The 18071-nt window shown below is 42.4% G+C and overlaps 1 protein-coding gene across 5 annotated transcripts in view; it reads right to left on the reverse strand.

Moving 5' to 3' along the window:
- Nucleotides 1-2837: 2837 nt before the first annotated feature.
- opa1 (OPA1 mitochondrial dynamin like GTPase) overlaps nt 2838-18071 on the reverse strand; it is a 40477-nt gene continuing 25243 nt past the window's right edge. For all 5 annotated transcript variants that reach the window (XM_035908235.2, XM_035908238.2, XM_035908236.2 and 2 more), the window contains 2 exons: nt 4570-4643; nt 2838-4482 (listed from right to left, as the gene is read on the reverse strand). In XM_035908235.2, the coding sequence (XP_035764128.2) occupies nt 4579-4643 (65 nt within the window). In that variant the 3' untranslated portion in view covers nt 2838-4482; nt 4570-4578. The remainder of the gene's footprint in view (nt 4483-4569; nt 4644-18071) is intronic.

The following is an 18071-nucleotide window of genomic DNA, read 5'->3' on the forward strand; positions in this document are numbered from 1 at the left end:
AGCAAGCGCAAGAGTGGAAGTCTTTAACCCTCATCCACCAGAGGATGTTTTAAATCAGCAGACGTGTACAATAAATTCTGAATTTCTGCATCTCCCTCTGAGTCAACCAGCAAGCCGATAAGAGAGGAGACAGAAAGGCGAGAACAAAGTGGGTGCTGCCAACAAGAAGGCAAACAAATGCTAACACTGCTGCTACTGCCAAAAAACGCCCATCCCCACAACTTATTACCCTTTTCTTGGTTTTCATCATCTGCCGAGCCGCCACACCCCCAGTGAAAAGGCCCTGAATGCGTCTGTATGATTAGATGGTGGATTTAAAAAAAATGAAGCAACAAGATTGGGCTTTTCTTTTTCTACAGAAAGACTAGAAATGAAGCTTTGTGCAGGTCCACTGCTGTGGCACATTTGACAGGTCTGGCCTGACTGCTTTTGTGTCAGCAGCATAAAGGGGATTGAGGGAAAACACAAACCGCGTCACTGTGCTGTTGTGGCGCCTGGCTATTAGTCAACGTGACGGTCTTTGCAGATGCTAATGGGTTATAGTGCTATAGTGCCGGCCTCCCTCGCTCCCTGAACATGGCTATCTGATAGCACAAAGGCCTTCTGCTGAAGGTTGACTTTTCCCCCTTTCTTTTCACGACTGCTAGAGTCATTAGGCTTTTTTCTTTTTTTCACTTTGTTTTTAAGAAAACAGCGGGATATAATAGTAGGACAGAAAGAAGCATTTTCATGTGTAAAGCCTCAGGTGATGGTTCAGAGGCTGATGCCCTTTGAGTAATGCAAGGATGCAATAACAACCAGGCTCTTGTGAAAGAAGAGAAAATGCCCAGAAGTGGAGGACCTCTGGACTCTGACTTATTAATCAGGCAGAGCCTCTCCCTGCTGCCTCGGGCTACAGTGAGTTTCAGTCTGATCTGGGATAAGATAGCAGCCTGCAGAGTTTGTTCAAACCCGGGCCAGGGGCTTCACTCCGAACAGCAGCAGCCAGCTTTATGATAAAAGTACACAACATGATAAATCCATACATAGACGCTTCATCAAACAGGGAAGTAGCAAGCTTGGCGTCACCCCCGACTTGTTCTGTCTTCAAACTTCAGGCTGAGTATTTTTACTATTGCCACCAGTGTGCTTTTAAACCAGATGTGATTTATTTATTATTATGTGAGTTATTCATTTCATTTTCATTCAATAATGAATGAAACTAGTGATTGAGACCACAAAATGATCAGTAAAGCATTTACTGAGAACGTAAATAAAAAAAACATCTAGTCTGTCTTTTATATACAGTTCATGCTACAGAGCAGACAAACACTGAAGGTTCAGACAGATGGAGTCTCGACTCTTAATATTTTATTACGTACTGGACTAGATCCCTTTTACCTGCCTTCATTCTTCGTGGTGCAACAAGATGCTGGAAACATTTCTCAGATATTTTGGCCCATGTTGACATGATAGCATCACACAGCTGCTGCTGCTTTGTTGGACATCCTTCATGAGATGCTCCTGTTGTACCTCACTCCAAACATGCTCTACTGGTGTGTGATGGCTGCAGCTACAGTGGTAATATATACCAAACATCAGGGTGTTTGTCAGCTGATCAGCCACCATTTATTTCCCCTTTGTGTCTTTAGGTAGGTCTGCTTGAGTTTGTATTATTGGGTGTTATCAGCTTTTGAGTAGAGTTCTGTTACTTTGACCTCTTCTATGGGCCCAAGATTTAGATTTCTCTGCATAATTTAACCAAGTTTGTGTTTGGGTTAAAGAAAACAATTTTTTTTTGGACTTTAACCTGTGCCTGACTTTCCTTCACTGCTCCATCACATGGTGACTGTGGAGGCCATCCGGGTACAGCAATCTCAGTTTTGTAACATCCTGCTTTCATGTTGTTTTATGCTTAATTCTGCCATCTGAATGTTGCAGTAGGAAATCAGACTCAGAAGAACCAGCGGCATTTTTCTTCTTTTCCCTGGTTTTGGTGGCTCTGTGTTAATTGTAGCCTCAGTTTCCTGTTGTTAGCTGACAGGAGCGAAGCCTGCTGTGTAGCACATCTGCATCAAGGTTCGCCATACTGTGCACTGACAGATGTTTTTCTGCATACTTTGGCTGTAACAAGTGATTATTCCAGTTAATTATGTCTAGAGTTTGTCATGTGATTGGCTAAATAGATATTTTTTTGAATGTGCAGTATAGGTGCACCTAAAGACTGACAAGAATGGAAGGAAACTACGTACAGTTAGAGTACTGGAGGCCTTATAAGAGAATCATAAAGAATTCTGCCTTAAACTCAATGGGAAAATTTATTAAGAGCAAAGCAGCCGAATGAGATGACAGGAATTGACTTTATTTCTCTGTGACCAAGGAAATGAATGACTATTTAAATTAGAATAACAGTTTGCAGGACGCTGAAGTGCTGGTTAATATTACAATCCCCCCTCCACTGCTGGATGGCCAGAACAGCTGCTCTGTGGATTAAACTGCAAGCTAATAAGCTCACAGTGATAATGTTCACATGCAAACAGGTAGACTGCACACTTAGTTTACCCATTAGTCTATTAACATTAAAACAACCTATTAAAGTTTTTTTCATGTAATTCAGAAAATCATAGCAGCACAAAGCCACGAGTCACCCAGAACAAGCAATCATCTTGGTGATGGTACCTTAAATAAATCAGAGGGTCACGATAGTATAATTAGTCATGTTTTGGATCATGAATATAAAACTTATGTCAGTGCAGACTCACCTGAGGAGCATTGTTAGAGGCCACTAGCATGAACCAGCAGGCAAAACTGCAAAAAGCTTCCAGTGATGTCATGAAACAACCAAACAAACGAAATAATGATTTTTTTATTTGTCAATTTTATTTTCAATTTGTACTTTTAAACACAATTTAATAAATAAAGCACAGCGGATGGGATACACCATGCAAACATTATTTTCTACAACATAAAACACGTTTTTGAACCAACTCACCAACTCTGTTACACAGTTCTGCGTTCAGGTGCTGTACATGATAGGAGCTCCACGACTGCCCATTAAGTTTTATATTTTATCTTTTCCCCATGTACAGATAGGAAGGAAGGAAGGAAGAGGAACTAACACGGTCTCACCACCCCCCCTTCAGGCAAATCTAACAGTTTTTCCAGCTTGGTAGAATGAGCAGAAGTCTACGTGGGTGATGGAGGACCAAGATAAGAGGGGCTGAAGATAAGAACAAGGAAAGAGCAAAAAGACTGGAAACGAGTGGCTGATGGGAGAATCTGTGATTTGACCGAAGCATTTAAAATCTTCCCTTCCTCTTTTCTTCTTTATGCTGTTTTAGCTTAAGCATTTGATCGCACACAAAGAGGGGACAATTGTGCCTGTGCTGCATACACAAACATTACTGCGAAAGAACATGAAACCCGGTGTAGGTAGAACCAAACCTACCCTGAGTGACTGGACACTGGACCGGGATGGACTAGTCGAGTCCACAGAAATGTGCGATAACTGACAGATGATATCAGCTCTGATCTTTCAAAGGTTACGTAACCTGTTGTGTTTGTTTACTGAAAGCGCCTAAAGCAAACTGCAGAGGTCTTTTTAGTGAGGTGTTTACATTATGCTTTAATTTTGACTGCTTGTTTTTGCATTGCACAAACCAAGAAACGCCACATAGACAGATCTGCATGGACTTAGACATTTGAGCTTGGAGCTTAATCAGGTAATTGTATGCAAATACTTAATTTTTGCTAATTAAACTTCAAAAGAACCAAATAATAAGAAATAAAATCAAAGTGTTGTATATTGTATATCATATTCTCTTAATCCTGCAAAGAAGTAGTATGCAGTATTGATTGACTATGTTCTGCAGGTTGCAGAAGGAACACCTAATTTAGGGGAACATGTAGCCTGCATGGAGAATCCCCTCGCAGCACAGAGAGACAACGTAAGTGCTTTAAGTTGGAAGTGCAACCAAACTAAACCAAGACTTGTTCTGTGCCTACCAGCCTACTAACTTGGCATGTTTTAGGAGCACCAGGTGAGACAAAAGGAGCCGATGGCAATAGGGTCTCTCTCTGTACACAGATCAGTGAATACACACCTGCATAATTACATATACACAAAGAAAACAAGGGCATAACGTAAAGTGGAAAAGGAATAAGAAAGTTGGAGATAAACATGTACACAATTTACTCATTTATTGAAAACAAGCGGGCAGACGTCTGACAGGACTCTGCAAGCTTCTTATTAGGTTTGGGCTCCTGTACAGAAGTCCCTCTGGTCACCCCGAGAAAAAGTTACAAGAAAATCGCAGAGAAAGCCTGAAAACTGTTCCTTCATCTCATCGCTCTGTGCAGGTCCGTCTCTCCATAGGTGTCCGCGGGGTGGAGGGGTGGTTATGATGTGTGTGGTGAGTGTTTGGGGTGAAGACAGTCATTTACAGATGAGTCGTCTTTGCTCAGTGCATTTCTCTGTTGTGATCCAAATTATTTTCAAGAGCTCTGATAACAACAAGAAGATAAGACGGGCTACGTTTAGTGAACGGGGCATCAGTTTGGTTAGGAGCTGACAGTTACAGAGACAAATACCTGGTTCGTCTATTTCTCCTTGTGAAGAGCTTCTATGAAGGCTTCAAGTTTCTCCTGGATCTCACGAACTTTCTCTGCAGAGAAGCAAACGGTGGGTTTGTTAAGAGAACAGAATCGTCAGCAAACAAAATCAGCTGGCAATAACTTCAGTAACTTTTACATTTTTGTCCTCCACCAATAAAAGAAACCCTCACAAACCAAGAACATATATAACTGCACAAACGTGTAACATAACTGATGCCTAGTTCTGAGTTTTATGTAATAAATAATGCAAAGGTTTTGGGCTGTTCACATTTATAAGTGAGCCTAGTAAAGTGACACTAAAAACAGCCTGATGCATTATAATTATTATTAGCTAAGAAACATTAATATTCAGGCACTCGAAGAAAAACTCCCCCCCCCCAAAAAAAGTCTTAATGTACAATTTCCCTCTTTAAACTCTCAAAATAAACATCTGCCTTAGTCACAGAGAGAGTATAAAAGCATCCACAGTCTGATTTTAGTTCCTAATAACAACTATTCAATCTTTTATACCCAGGAAGAGGTTTTAGAGGTCCTGAAGCCTTGAGTATTAAAAAACAGAAGAAGAAAAAAAACTTCAAAGTAGAAAAAAGTAAATTTTGGAGTGTTGTTCAGGCATTCGTTTTGTTTCTTAATTATGATTTTAGTGAACTTTGTTGGAATACGAATGATCCAAATGACAACATTTTTACATGGCAGATGAGAGGGTGATGAGAGAAAAGGTAAAGTTAATGTATTACTGGGAACACGTCAGACTTTTTGACTAAATTTTGCTCTTCAAGGGCCTGATATCCACTTATGAGGATGTTATACTGCCACTGTCCTATTGAAATTTGAAGCAAATGTCCTCCTACGTGGTTCTCATTTTTCAGGTAAAAAAAGAAAGAAAGAAAAAAGAAAAAAAGAAAAAAGAAAATCACCTAATTCTTTGTTTTTACATTCATCAGGTCCCAATCAGCCCAAATAGCAAAGAGAAATTAAAAATTCATGCCATGAAAGAGTTCAGGTCTTAGGAGGTTAATAACACAGTAAAGTAACATGTTACTGTACGAAATTGAGTAATTACATTGACCTCCTAAGACCCGAACTCTTCCATGGCATGCATTTTTAACTTCTCTTTGATATTTGGTCACATTGGGTCCCAATGAATGTAAAAACAAAGCATTACCAGAATTTATTTTTACTTTATTTTTAAGAAAAATAAGAGCCACATATGAGGATATTAGTTTAAAACTTTGATAGAACAGTAGCAGTATAATGTCTAAATGGTCTAAATAACCCAAAATGTGACGTCCACACATGTGGACGCCTGGTCCTACGAGCTTAAAGTTACAATTATATTGTTACTTGTGTCGAGTAGTTCTTCAGTTATCAGCATGTCAGGCAGACAGAAAGCAAATAAATAGAATGTAAAAAAACCAACATGAGCTGATTTCAGTTCATGATGATGTTATAATATTTATTTCTTGTGATTTGCCTGCCATAGAGAAAAAAACCCACTTAAAGTTTTGTACATTATTTTTACAAGAGCACAACAATGAAGTTCAAACTGCATCCAGGACAGAAACAACCACATGATTACTGCTAACACAAACTCTGCACAGACAGCATGCTAACAGAGTTACCCAAGAACCCAGAGTGATGCTAAAGCTGACCGTATGCTGACCCCAGCCCAGCAGCCAGAGCCTGAACTTAACATAACAAAGGCAGTGATGGCCAATCTGGTCTTTAAGCCTCCGTTTCTACCTGTTCGTGTTTCTAAGGTAGAATCACTGTGAAGATTGCTTTGAAGTCTCTCTGTGAATGTGTTCATCTTTGCGTTGTGTTACTGGCTTTGTGTTCATATTTAAATACTAAGAGAAAGTACGTACGTGTCCTCGTTAGGATGGGGATTTGTGTTGGTGTGTGGAGATGTAATTATGCCACTTTGGCTTTCAGATCATCGTACATGTGAGGAACATAACAGTAATTAATGAGTTGTGTGACGAGTACTTAAATAACGTACTGCATTACTGTTAAAAAAAACTAGCAGCTAATGAATTCAGCTTTTGTTGAGTAATACAAGTTATCTGATTTGTCTTTGTTACATATACAAAAACTATAACTATGTGGACAAATACTGAACTTTTATTTGCTTGCAGAACTTTCCTGTGCATCAGCCAATTTTCTTTAAAAACTGAGAATTTGATTTCTGCAGCTTTTGCAGTTAAGAAAACACTAAAATGTCAGTAAACAGAACCAGGATGAGGTGGCGGTTTAATAAATCTGCTCTCATTCCTGTGATACACCTCTACAGTTAGACACTTCAACACATTCTCCACCAACACACCAGATGGTCGCCTCTGACAGTGACAGCAAAACCTCAAGGCAGGCCTCCTTCGCACATCACGACGACGGCTTGTGTACCCATTCCCGGTTAGCACGGACCACATCAAAGCTCTCGCTCCCCCTCCCCTTTTTAAAAAAAATACTATGTACCTTCAGGGCAGACACAAAGAGAGACACCGTAACAACATTTCACATGAAGGGGGGTCTACTGAAGAAATAGTCCCTCCTTTTCGTGATTAAACTCCTATTGTCCTGAGACTGCGTAAGACGAGCAATCCTTCCACCCAACGTGTACTGTCACACGAGATGAGCGCGCAGTCTAAAGCGGACTTAATCGCTGATTAAACAGTGGTGGAAGGAAGTCTGCGGGCCAGCGCGGGAGAAAAGGAAGCCGTGGCTTGCGATGCCAGCTGTACCTCCAGGCCCGGCTGGCTGGCTGCGCAGCTTCTCTGTCACCCTTGTTAATCTGTCTGGATCCCCCCCAAGCACAAACTCAAACATGAGCTCTGAAAAACAAACTAGCAGTGCACTATATTGATCAGTCAGCGGCAAAGAGATCCAGAGACGAACCATTGTCGATTGTTTTCCTACGAGGCGGGCCGCAGAAAGCTTTTAAAAGACTTTTAAAGAAGATAAATCACTGAGGCTTGGACCCCGGAGCAACAGTGACCAAAGTGTCCATTTCACATCAGTACAAAAGTGATAACTGCGTGCGTGATTTGCAGTGAAACTAAATATCACACTCAGGCGCTTGTGTGCAGCCCCCCCTTTGAAGGGAGCATGGCTGCTTAGGTATCCTTTCCTTGATTGATGGGAAGAGAAACAGTTGTTGGGAGAGATGAAGGCACGCCCACACTTATGTCCTAAAAAACTGGCAAAGCTGAGAAGTCCTGGATTACAAAAATAACCTAAAAAACCCACAGACACACACACACAGGTAGGCAGAACTGAGAAAAACTGACTGACAGCCAGAAAAGCTTGGCTGTGAGACGCACACACCACCCAAATGTCTTGAAAACCAGCAAGCGCTGCACAGTCATGTCACCTCCACCTTTTTTCACCTTCCCACACATTTACCGCTGGCAGGTGGCGGGGAAAAAAACCGAAGGAAAAAATCCCCGGCCTTTGATACTCCGTTAACACACTCGGGCAAAATGGCAGGGCGTTAGGGGGAGATTACAACACCTAATGGAGGCATTAAAGGGGGCCTGTCGAGGTGCACGCTGACAAGTCGCTGCAGCAGGTGTGGGGCTGAATGAAACCTAAACCTCTGGTATGCCATTCGAACACGCAGCGCACCACAAGGCACGGCTCAAAGGCTGCTCGCAGAGTTTGGCTTCACGGGCTGTGTGTCCCGACCGCAGGACGACATAACTCAATCCGAGCCAATAAGAACGGGATTAGCAACATCTGTCCGACGTGAAGAAAGAGATGGGAGTTATGGGGTGAAGGGGGAGGTGAGAGGGTTTTGGCTGGTGCGAGGAAAGGAGGATACTGGCTGTCAGATCATCAAAAACTTGGGAAATCCCCTGGCTCAAGCTTCAAAGCTTTGCAGTGGGTTTAGATGTGGCTGATGATAAGGTGCTCTATAGAGCTTCAGCATTTCAAATATAGACTGCTTAGCACAGGTCAAACATTAAGGATCCTTTCCAGCTACCAGGCAGAGACGCTGAGCTCCGTTAGCTCACTGGAGGCAGCAGTGGTCTAGAGGTGAGATTAGGGGGTTTGCGATAAAGAAAAGACACTCGTCTAATTTCCCGAACTGCCTGAGAAAGCTTACAGTGGGAGGGTGAAATCCACTCTTCTATAACACCTGCTGCTGAGGCAACTGAAAACCCATCACTCATCCAGTGGACCACAGTATTATCTAACTCCTATCAAGTTAAGTAGATGTCATTACTATTCAGGTGTATTTAGAGAATAATAGTGGCAGAGAGCTGCTGAATGCAACTCTTTTTCGCTGCCTTGGGGGCGAAACGGTAATTTGCCGGTCACCATTATATTTTGGAAATATTCGACAATGGCTTGTTACTGCATTACAAATGCTATTCAAACTTTATTTTAAGACTCTGACATCTGGGCCTGTAGGGACGCTGTCAGAGCTGGTTTGGTTGATTATGTTGTGAAAGGGTTACAGGCTTCACGCCGACAGTTTGTTTACTCTGTCACGAATTCATTGACGAGTTTGTAAACTTTTACCTGTGATTCTGCTTAATGTTTACGCAGAGACAATGTTCAGCCCGCTTACTGGTCGGGACGGGAGCAACAAAAGTAAACACAGGAAGAAGAAGGTGCTGTGTTCTGGACTATTGGACAACATGAAGAATTTACATTTACAGCTAGTTGCTAGCCCATAGAGATCTTTAGCTTGCCTCATCCCAGAACAAGAAGCTGTTTTTAGCTCAAACTTACAATGATCGAGGTCGGAGCACGTTCACACCATAAACCAGCGGTCCCCAACCCCCGGGCCTTGGACCGGTACCGGTCCGTGAGTCGTTTGGTACCGGGCCGCGAGAGTTGAGGCTCAGGTGTGAAATGTATGGTTTTCAGGGGTTTTATCGTTATTTTGTTATCGTTTTGATCGTTAACTCGGTTTTCCTGGGTCTTTTCAGGTGTGTTATGAATAAATCTTCTTTTTTCGGTACTGGTACTAGTTTTATTTTGTTGTATTTATCCGCGACACCTTAAAGGCCGGTCCGTGAAAATACTGTCGGGCATAAACCGGTCCCTGGCGCAAAAAAGGTTGGAGACCGCTGCCATAAACGAACCGCTCTGGAGACCCTCCGAAGGGTCTCAGTGCGGCTGTTTTGGTTAGCACCCGAGTGTGATTACTGTCTTCACCTCTACACAAATGAACTGCACCGAAGGGGAAAACAAACCAGTTCGATTTAAGCAGACTAAACACCACAGACGTGAAAACACCTGACACATGGAATAGCACAAAAGCACTCTGATAAAACAGGCTGCTTGTAAAGTTAGATCCATGTAAAAAAACAAAAGCATACATGAAGTGTAACGGCTTCAGGTAGACTGTAGCGGAGTTTGCAGTAAAGGAAAACGTTGATTTATGAAGTAACTTGCTGTAATTCATCAGTTCCACTTGCAGCCATGCTCAATTAGCTGTACATTAAATAGCCATATATATTTTATTTAGACTAGATGTAGATCAAAGGAGCAAAGCCCATTTACCGTTCTCTTAAAGCAGGATGCTTAATGACTTTAAAATGAGCAGCTTTCAGGAGCCCAGGAGGACACGGGTGGATGTGAATGGCATCTTTCAGAACAGCCAATATTTTCTGTGGATAGAAACGGCGAGGAACAGATATTTATTCCCTCCTTTACCATCTGTTTGCTACCAAAGGACAGGATAAAAAAAAAAAAGGCCACAACAAGGCTTTCTTTTCAACGCAACAAAAAAAGTGGACAGAGTCACCATTGCCTGTTCCACACTGAGCAGTGGGAGTAGCGATCTAAAACTCAATTTAAGCGCCTGTTTACCTAAGAGATGAGCCTCAAAACACAGTCATTCAACCGCTCACCCCTTTATCTGGTCATGAATATTCCCATAATCCTCTGGCCTCTATCCCAGAGGCCCCTTCTTTAAGATGCTTGGTGGTGTGTGGGTTACCAAGTGTGGAGGGACTGGCAGACTAAAAGAAAGACAGGGGAGCCTTTTCCGTAAATCCTCTTTTTCAAGGCCTTCCCTCGGCTGATCTCCACATGAAATGATATCTCATTCACTCTCGCTCTGTAGAAACCCCTAAGCCTGCCATGGCTGAACTGCTGGCAGAAGGACTGATCCCGAAAGCCTTTAATTGACCTGTAATTAGACTGTGTGGCCCTGCTGGACAAGTAGCCACCACAGAGGAGAGAGAAAAAGACACGGGGGAACTGCAACTTACTGTGAAGAAGGAGGGGGAAAAAAACCTAATCCCCTTCCTCTGGGATGTGGTCACTCTTCTTCATTCAATGTGAAAGGGAGGGAGCAGTGAAGAAAAGATGGCTGTCATGAAAAAAGTGGCGACAGAAAGATTTCGCTGGACGAGTTCGGCGCCAAGGTTCAGGCTTCTTTCGCATGCCGCTCTGGCAGGAGAGCAACAGTTTGCAGAACGGCCGCTGGAGAGAGCGGCGTGGGGGCTTGGTTCCTGTCCCGGCCTGTCATCATTCACGAAGAAACTTTTTATAGCTCGTGACTGCCAAGGTCATAGTGTAGGTGGGGACAGTGAATATTTAACTCCCTGGCCTTTCCTTCTCCGAAAGCTGATCTCTTAATGTAACAAACAGAAAAGCCATTTTCCTCAGCGTGCTGTTGCTTGATTTGTCACTAAATCTGGATAGTCACGCTATAGCAGAAACTGGTCCATGGGAGACCCCAGGAGTGCCGGTATGTCAACAGCCCTAACGCCATGTCAGTGACAGAGCCATGAATCAGCCCTCGCACTTGAGTCTCTTATCTAGAAAACAGATGCCTGTGAGAACGCAGTTTAACCTGGAGAAAGACACAGAGTGGTCTGAACAGGTCAAAACGTGGGGTCAGCCAAAGGGCAGTCTAAACAAAAACAGCAAAATGTGGGGATAAAGCTTTGAAAAGAGCCAGGTGATGACTGCTGGTCAGACTTTTAGTGCAAAAGATTGTAACAAATTTGGAATAAATTTGCATTTTCGATGGCTTTAACTCTACGGTACATAACAGACATATTAAAAACATATCAGGAAACAGTCACCATAACTATTCTATAAAACAAGTCCGAGACAGTAAATCTGCTCGTGACTCATGGTGTATATCACAGCTCGTTTTCCGAGACTCACCTCGTGCACTCAAATGGAGGCCAGTTGTGAGGCTAAGTGGCGATCAATCACGAGGATCCACATGAGCCCGGGGATGTGAAGCCGAGTCTGGCTAAACTGATAACTTGTCATGATTCCTCAAAGAAACTCCCCTGCGCCGAATCAGCCACAGGTGTGCGGCTAAGGTTAACTGCCAATGAACTCTGCATTAAGCACATGCAAGTAAGACGGGGCCAGCGTTCCTCATCCCTTTTCCGCCCTCAGGTAAATACACGCTTCCAGCTGCTCTGGACTCCACACACCTTATATCGATATAAGACAGAAAACGCCTAAAATTCCTTTAAAAACAAAAAAACTTGGTAACTTAGTGAACTGCAGGTGTTTTACTTGCAAAGATGGAGAAAGTAGCACCGTTTCTTCTTTTAGTTTACGAGTATTCTTGTAAAATACGCTGCTCGAGAATCCCTTTTATTTATAAAAAAAACACTTATGCAAACCAGCCGGCATAATAGATTTTTTGGAAACCTAATGATTTCATATTTGCGCCTGTTTAGTTGGACCATTTCCTTACAAGCTCTCCAATCAATCCTACATTACTTTTATAATAGCATAATGGAAACAAAATGCATCATATTGGCAACAAATCTCTCGCATCTGCACATTTTTATTTTGCTATACTGCTACACAGAATCCACAACAATAAAAATCCATTATAAAAAACAAAAACAGAAAACGACACCATGTGCTGTTTTAAACTGCCTACAAGAGAGAGCGTATGGTTTTCCTATTACCTCATTTTAAGCAGCACCTGATGTCAGAGCTTGGTGCGTGCATGTGTGTGAGTGACACGGCGATCAGTGGGAACGGCTCCCCGGTGGCCAAACTGTGCTGGGAACATGTGAACAGAAGCCTTGCTTTTCCCTCCCATCACCACACATCTCTCTCTTTCCTATTTTCCCACACTTAACTCTCTCTTTCCCTGAGGGGAATGAGAGATGGCTTCACAATCTCCTTCATTTTCCCCCCTTTTTTTGTTTGCATCACCACTTCCATCATCACCTCTTGCCTGGTTGTCATCTAAAGCACGCAGCTTTTTTCCCTGCTTCTGTAGTCCATTTGATTTATTCACAGATCTTCTATCTAGGGAGGATATTTCCAAGCAGACAAACGGGTGTTACGACGCTGTCGTCTGAATAATGCAGTCCAAAGATTATCAACAAACTGAATAACACTGGAGCTGTTTTAATGAATGAAACTCAGTTTTTTAATCTTGTACTGCTTGCGCTTCTTCCTCTTTTTCTAAATTAAACTGTGATGCAAAGGTAATTAAGTCCTCTGTCTAACCCTGTTTAAACAAATGCTCATGACTAATGATCAGCAATAACAACAGCGTGTCAATCATATGATGGGCATGCCTGTGTGTGTAAAACAAAGATTCCTGGTGCTTGACATGGGAGGATGGATAGATGGATGGATGCGCCAGAGTGCAGGAAGGAAGCGAGAAGTCAGCGAGGAATAAAGGGGAAGAGACAGATGATGGGAAAGTGGAAAGAGAAACAGGTCATGACTTTGGTAAACGGTGGCAGCTGGCTGGTGGGAGAGCTTTGATAACAAGAAAAGAAAGAGCACAATGAAAGAGAAACCAGTAATACACAGCAGTTGGAAAAAACTGTTGATGGTATATAGCTGGAGGTGACAGAAAGGAGACTTGAAGAAACAGGTAAGCCGAGCAAAGGTAACGAGGGAGTAACTGAAGAAGAGTGAGTATAACCGAAGCAATCCACTTTATTGTGGTAGAAAGTTCATGCTGGACAGTTTCAAAAATTACCTTGAAAAACAAGACAGACGCGTTGAAAATCAGCCGGCATTTATGTAAAGATAGCTAGTCTTATTAACCACTCAAAACACAATTGTGAACCACTATTGACACAAACACACACATCTGGAGCTATTTGGAGCTCAGGAGGAGGAGAGGGGGAGCTGGGAATCAAACCAACAATCTTTTGATTGCTGGGCATCCTAAACAACGGCTACTCTCCATATAACAACAGCAGCAATCAGCAAATATTACGGGGAAATAAAACTCCCTCTAATAAAGCAGATATTAAGGAAAAACACCTCAGTCTCTCTTCACTTGTACTTTACTTATCAGTGAACAAAGAGCTGTCAAAATGTGGAAAAACCAAAAAGGATTTACAGATATCTGATTGTGCCTCACAACAGAAAAGCAGTAAGTCCCACAACATTTACCAAACAACATGAAATGAAATACACAAAGTACTGCTTCATATTTGCCGGTGTTATGACAACTTCTAGATCTACTGTTTGTGTACTTGATGCTCCCAAGGAGAAAATGAATCATCTGGCAGCGACTCTGCAGTCTGAGGTTTCCTTCTTTGTGGGGGAGAAAAAAAACTACTTGTAACACTAATAAGACTCCCGGTTTACAAAACCACACTTCTGACTAGTGTAGATGTATTCAGAGGCAATTAGAGTTAAGGCAGGATACCACAAACAGATACACACGTCTGATTGGTGATCAGATATATACAAAACACAAACGTAGTACACACAGTAGGTGGGAGGTGACAAGAACCTTTATACTCTGTAGTTGCCAGTGGACCAAAAAAGTAGCTGTGTCTGCAAAATCACTGGTCACTGTAGAGCACGGGTGTCAAACATAAAGCCCTGATACCAAACTTTGTCTGACAAAGATGAATCCAGCCAATGGGAAGCTTCAGAAAAAGGTGAAAGAGGGCATACAGTTTGGACTTTTAACTTTTCACAAGTTTCACAGCTTTTCCTACTGATGACCTCCCCCAAGGCCAATCATACTCAAATAAGTATTTGAGTCAGTGGTTCTTAACCTGGGTTCGATCGAACCCTAGGGGTTCGGTGAATCGGTCTCAGGGGTTCGGCAGAGCCTCCACCGTGACATGCACGGCTCATTTTGTGCACCAATAAAAAACATATCTATGTCTTGAATTTGAAAAAAATCACATTTTATTTTTCACTAAAGAGGGGTTCAGTGAATGCGCATATGAAACTGGTGGGGTTCGGTACCTCCAACAAGGTTAAGAACCACTGATTTAAGTAATAGAGCGAAGTAATTTACTTTTTATATATTAAGATATCTCAGGAATTAAATGTGTCGTTTAACTTCTTCACACTGTCAGAAGAGGGTGTCAGATCTGGGTTTTTGAGGCAGCAGTTTAACCTCAAACATTCCTCATCCCAGCCAGCTGAGGGACATAATCTCTTCAGCCTTTCCTGGGAATGCCCGAGGGGAGAGTCCCAGTTGGACATGTTCAAACCCCTCACCACACACATTCTGACAGTTCCTAGACAGACGGCTGAACCACTGCAGCAGGGTCCTTCTGATTTGCTGGAGTAGCAGCTCTGAGTTCCTCTCTCTGAGCTCAGGCACCGTTTCTGCTGCTTGTATCTGTAATATTATCTTGGTCGGCCGTAGGTGAGGGTAGGAATGTACAAAAAAACCCCAAAAAACCAATATAGTGGCAGCTCTGTCTTCACAACAACCGATCAGTACAGAGGCCACATCACTGCAAACACTACACAGAACTGCCCGTAAATCTCATGTTCCACTGTACCCCTGCTTCTGAACAAGACCCTGAAACAGCTGAATTTGTCCACTTGGGGCAGCAACTCATATTTAAACCTGAAGTGGGCTCTCACCCTTTTTCGGTTGAGAGCCATGATACACGCTGCAAGAGTGTGAGCTTGTGGTTGCCATTCAATGAAGCCACCAGGCCCACATCCTCAGCAAAAAAGACAACCCGAGATCCTGAAATCTGGAAGGTGCTGGGTTTCATGAATATAGTGAGTGACGAAGGGCAGCCCGCTGGGAAAGAGTGTGGAAATGGTGCGTTCTGAATGCAGTTGTACAGAGATTAAAAATTATTCATGGAAATTTCATCACTGGTGAGTGTTTTGGCAAATTCCTTGCTGGCTGCGATTTGACAACTTGCAGTATCAATAGCATAAAAAGTATGAAACTGTGGTAGAATCTGCTGAAATGGGAAACTGTCGTTCAGCTGTGGCAGCTGTGTTTATTGTAAATGTTCTCATTCTGAATAAAAAGACACCTCTGACCGTGTGCCGTTGTAGTTTGACATAAAAACATAGTTGAGGAAAAAGCTAGGTAAGCATCTTTAATGATTGTTTGTGTGCAGATCTGGAAATATGTCTAATTCTAAACAAGCTTCAATAGCAGCACCATTAATTCCTAATGAATTATGACCTAAAAGTCATAAAGAAAAGCAACAGAAGCACCGCAAAGCTTTGTACAAGCAACAGCAGCAACAGCATGCCACCACCCTCTGCTCCCCTCTCTTCTGAATGAGCGAACATGTGCACACAACACCTTAAGATGATACGTCATCCCTTACAGCAGGGGAGAACAGAGGAGCACCTCTCAATGAGCCTTCCCTAATCACTCTGGAGGAAGCTGCTCAAAAGAGGACGAGGGGGGAGGAGATGAAAGGAAACGAAGTGAGCGTGAGGCTGAGAGGGCATTCCGCTGAGCAAGCCCAGACAACCACAGCCTCATTGTGTTCGGCTTCCACGCGAGAAAAAGGAGAAAGTGACTGCATGTGCAAACACGCAAACACTTCACACATTAGCGCTGTTTTCAGAGCACCTTCTGTTGACACCTTTCATTCCACGACCCTCAGCTAACCCTCGCGTCACAAAAGCTCAAATCCATAATTTTCCACACGCTCTTGCATTTATCAGAGTCAATGAGCCCGCCGCTGAGGAGATGAACTTAATGTAAAAGGTTATTCGGTCCCAGGTGTTCATCTGAATCGACCCCTCCCAAAACATGTCAGCAACCAAAGTGTGAGACTGATTGATTTTGTTGTCCAAGCAGCGTGAAATGACTAACTTCCCGTGTGGTGACAATCATGAGCTGTCAACATGGATTCAAACTTTAAAAAAGAAAAAAAAGACTAAATGTGTTTTATCATTTCTCCTCAAAACAGTCAAACACATTTGTGGTGAACACTGTAATCAATTATTCAGTTTTACGTTTAAAGCAGAGATGTTCAGTCTTGTACGAAGGAATAACAGACAATAAGTTCACAAAATTGCTGTGCAATACATTTTTTTGTGCTTAAAAACGCCACTGCAGCATGTTCATAGATAGAGTCTAGTCAGTTTTCTGTTAATGCCTTATTTAATGAGTCACAAATACACAACAGTGGCAGTACACACTTACTGCAGTTTCATTACTGTTTACATTCAAGTTCTGCCATGATGGCTAACACTGGATTGGTGGGTCTACTGTGACTTTTTGAGTTGGGGCGTTGCAGATGAAAATACCACCTGGGAACTTGGAAATTCAACCTTAATGACCAAATCTGAAACATATTATTACAAACAAGTTTTAAACTCGCCAACTAACCTATTAAAAATAAATAAACAGGGATGTAATACTATATGTTGAAAAAACCATCCATTTGTGGAGAAATACAAGTTTTTAATCTTGGGACTGAAAATATTTAGGAGGTGCAAATGTGCATTTCTATTTAGATATTCAGGGACCAGTGCACTGTGTGCACGTTCTTCAACAATCTGACAAGGTAGATAAAAAGCCACCAATGTGGGAGTGACTGCTGGAATCTGCTCCTTCCTGTTCCAAAACAGCCAAACTGGCTCTAGGAAGAAATAAAAAACTGTTCCAGCTTCCATTTACACACCGGATTTCGATTTGTGGACACTGCAAGCAAAGCAAAAGACTGAATCCTCCCTTAGTTATGCTGCAATAGATGTAGGCTGCCGGGGGATTCCCATGATGCATTGAGTTTTTCCTTTCCAGTCACCTTTCTCACTCACTATGTATTAACAGACCTCTCTGCATTGAATCATCCCTGTTATTAATCTCTGTCTCTCTTCCACAGCATGTCTTTATCCTGTCTTCCTTCTCTCACCCCAACCAATCACAGCAGATGGCCCCGCCCCTCCCTGAGCCTGGTTCTGCTGGAGGTTTCTTCCTGTTAAAAGGGAGTTTTTCCTTCCCACTGTCGCCAAAGTGCTTGCTCATAGGGGGTCATATGATTGTTGTTGTTTTTTTCTCTGTATCTATTATTGTACGATCTACTCTGCAACATAAAGCACCTTGAGGTGACTGTTGTTGTGATTTGGCGCTATATGAATAAAATTGAATTGAACAGCAGATGTGTGGTGAAATAACGAGTCTGCATTTATACTAATAATAGTATCAGATGAATTTCTTTTAAAAAGTATAATAACGCATGAATACACTAAACTTAATGTTAACATAAACATTAAACACCAACACCTTGAACAGATCTGTGTGTTACAACTGACAAATATCTCACACA

The sequence above is a fragment of the Neolamprologus brichardi genome, chromosome 15, assembly GCF_056152115.1.
Source record: "Neolamprologus brichardi isolate AB-2024 chromosome 15, ASM5615211v1, whole genome shotgun sequence".
In the NCBI taxonomy this organism is placed as follows: domain Eukaryota; kingdom Metazoa; phylum Chordata; class Actinopteri; order Cichliformes; family Cichlidae; genus Neolamprologus; species Neolamprologus brichardi.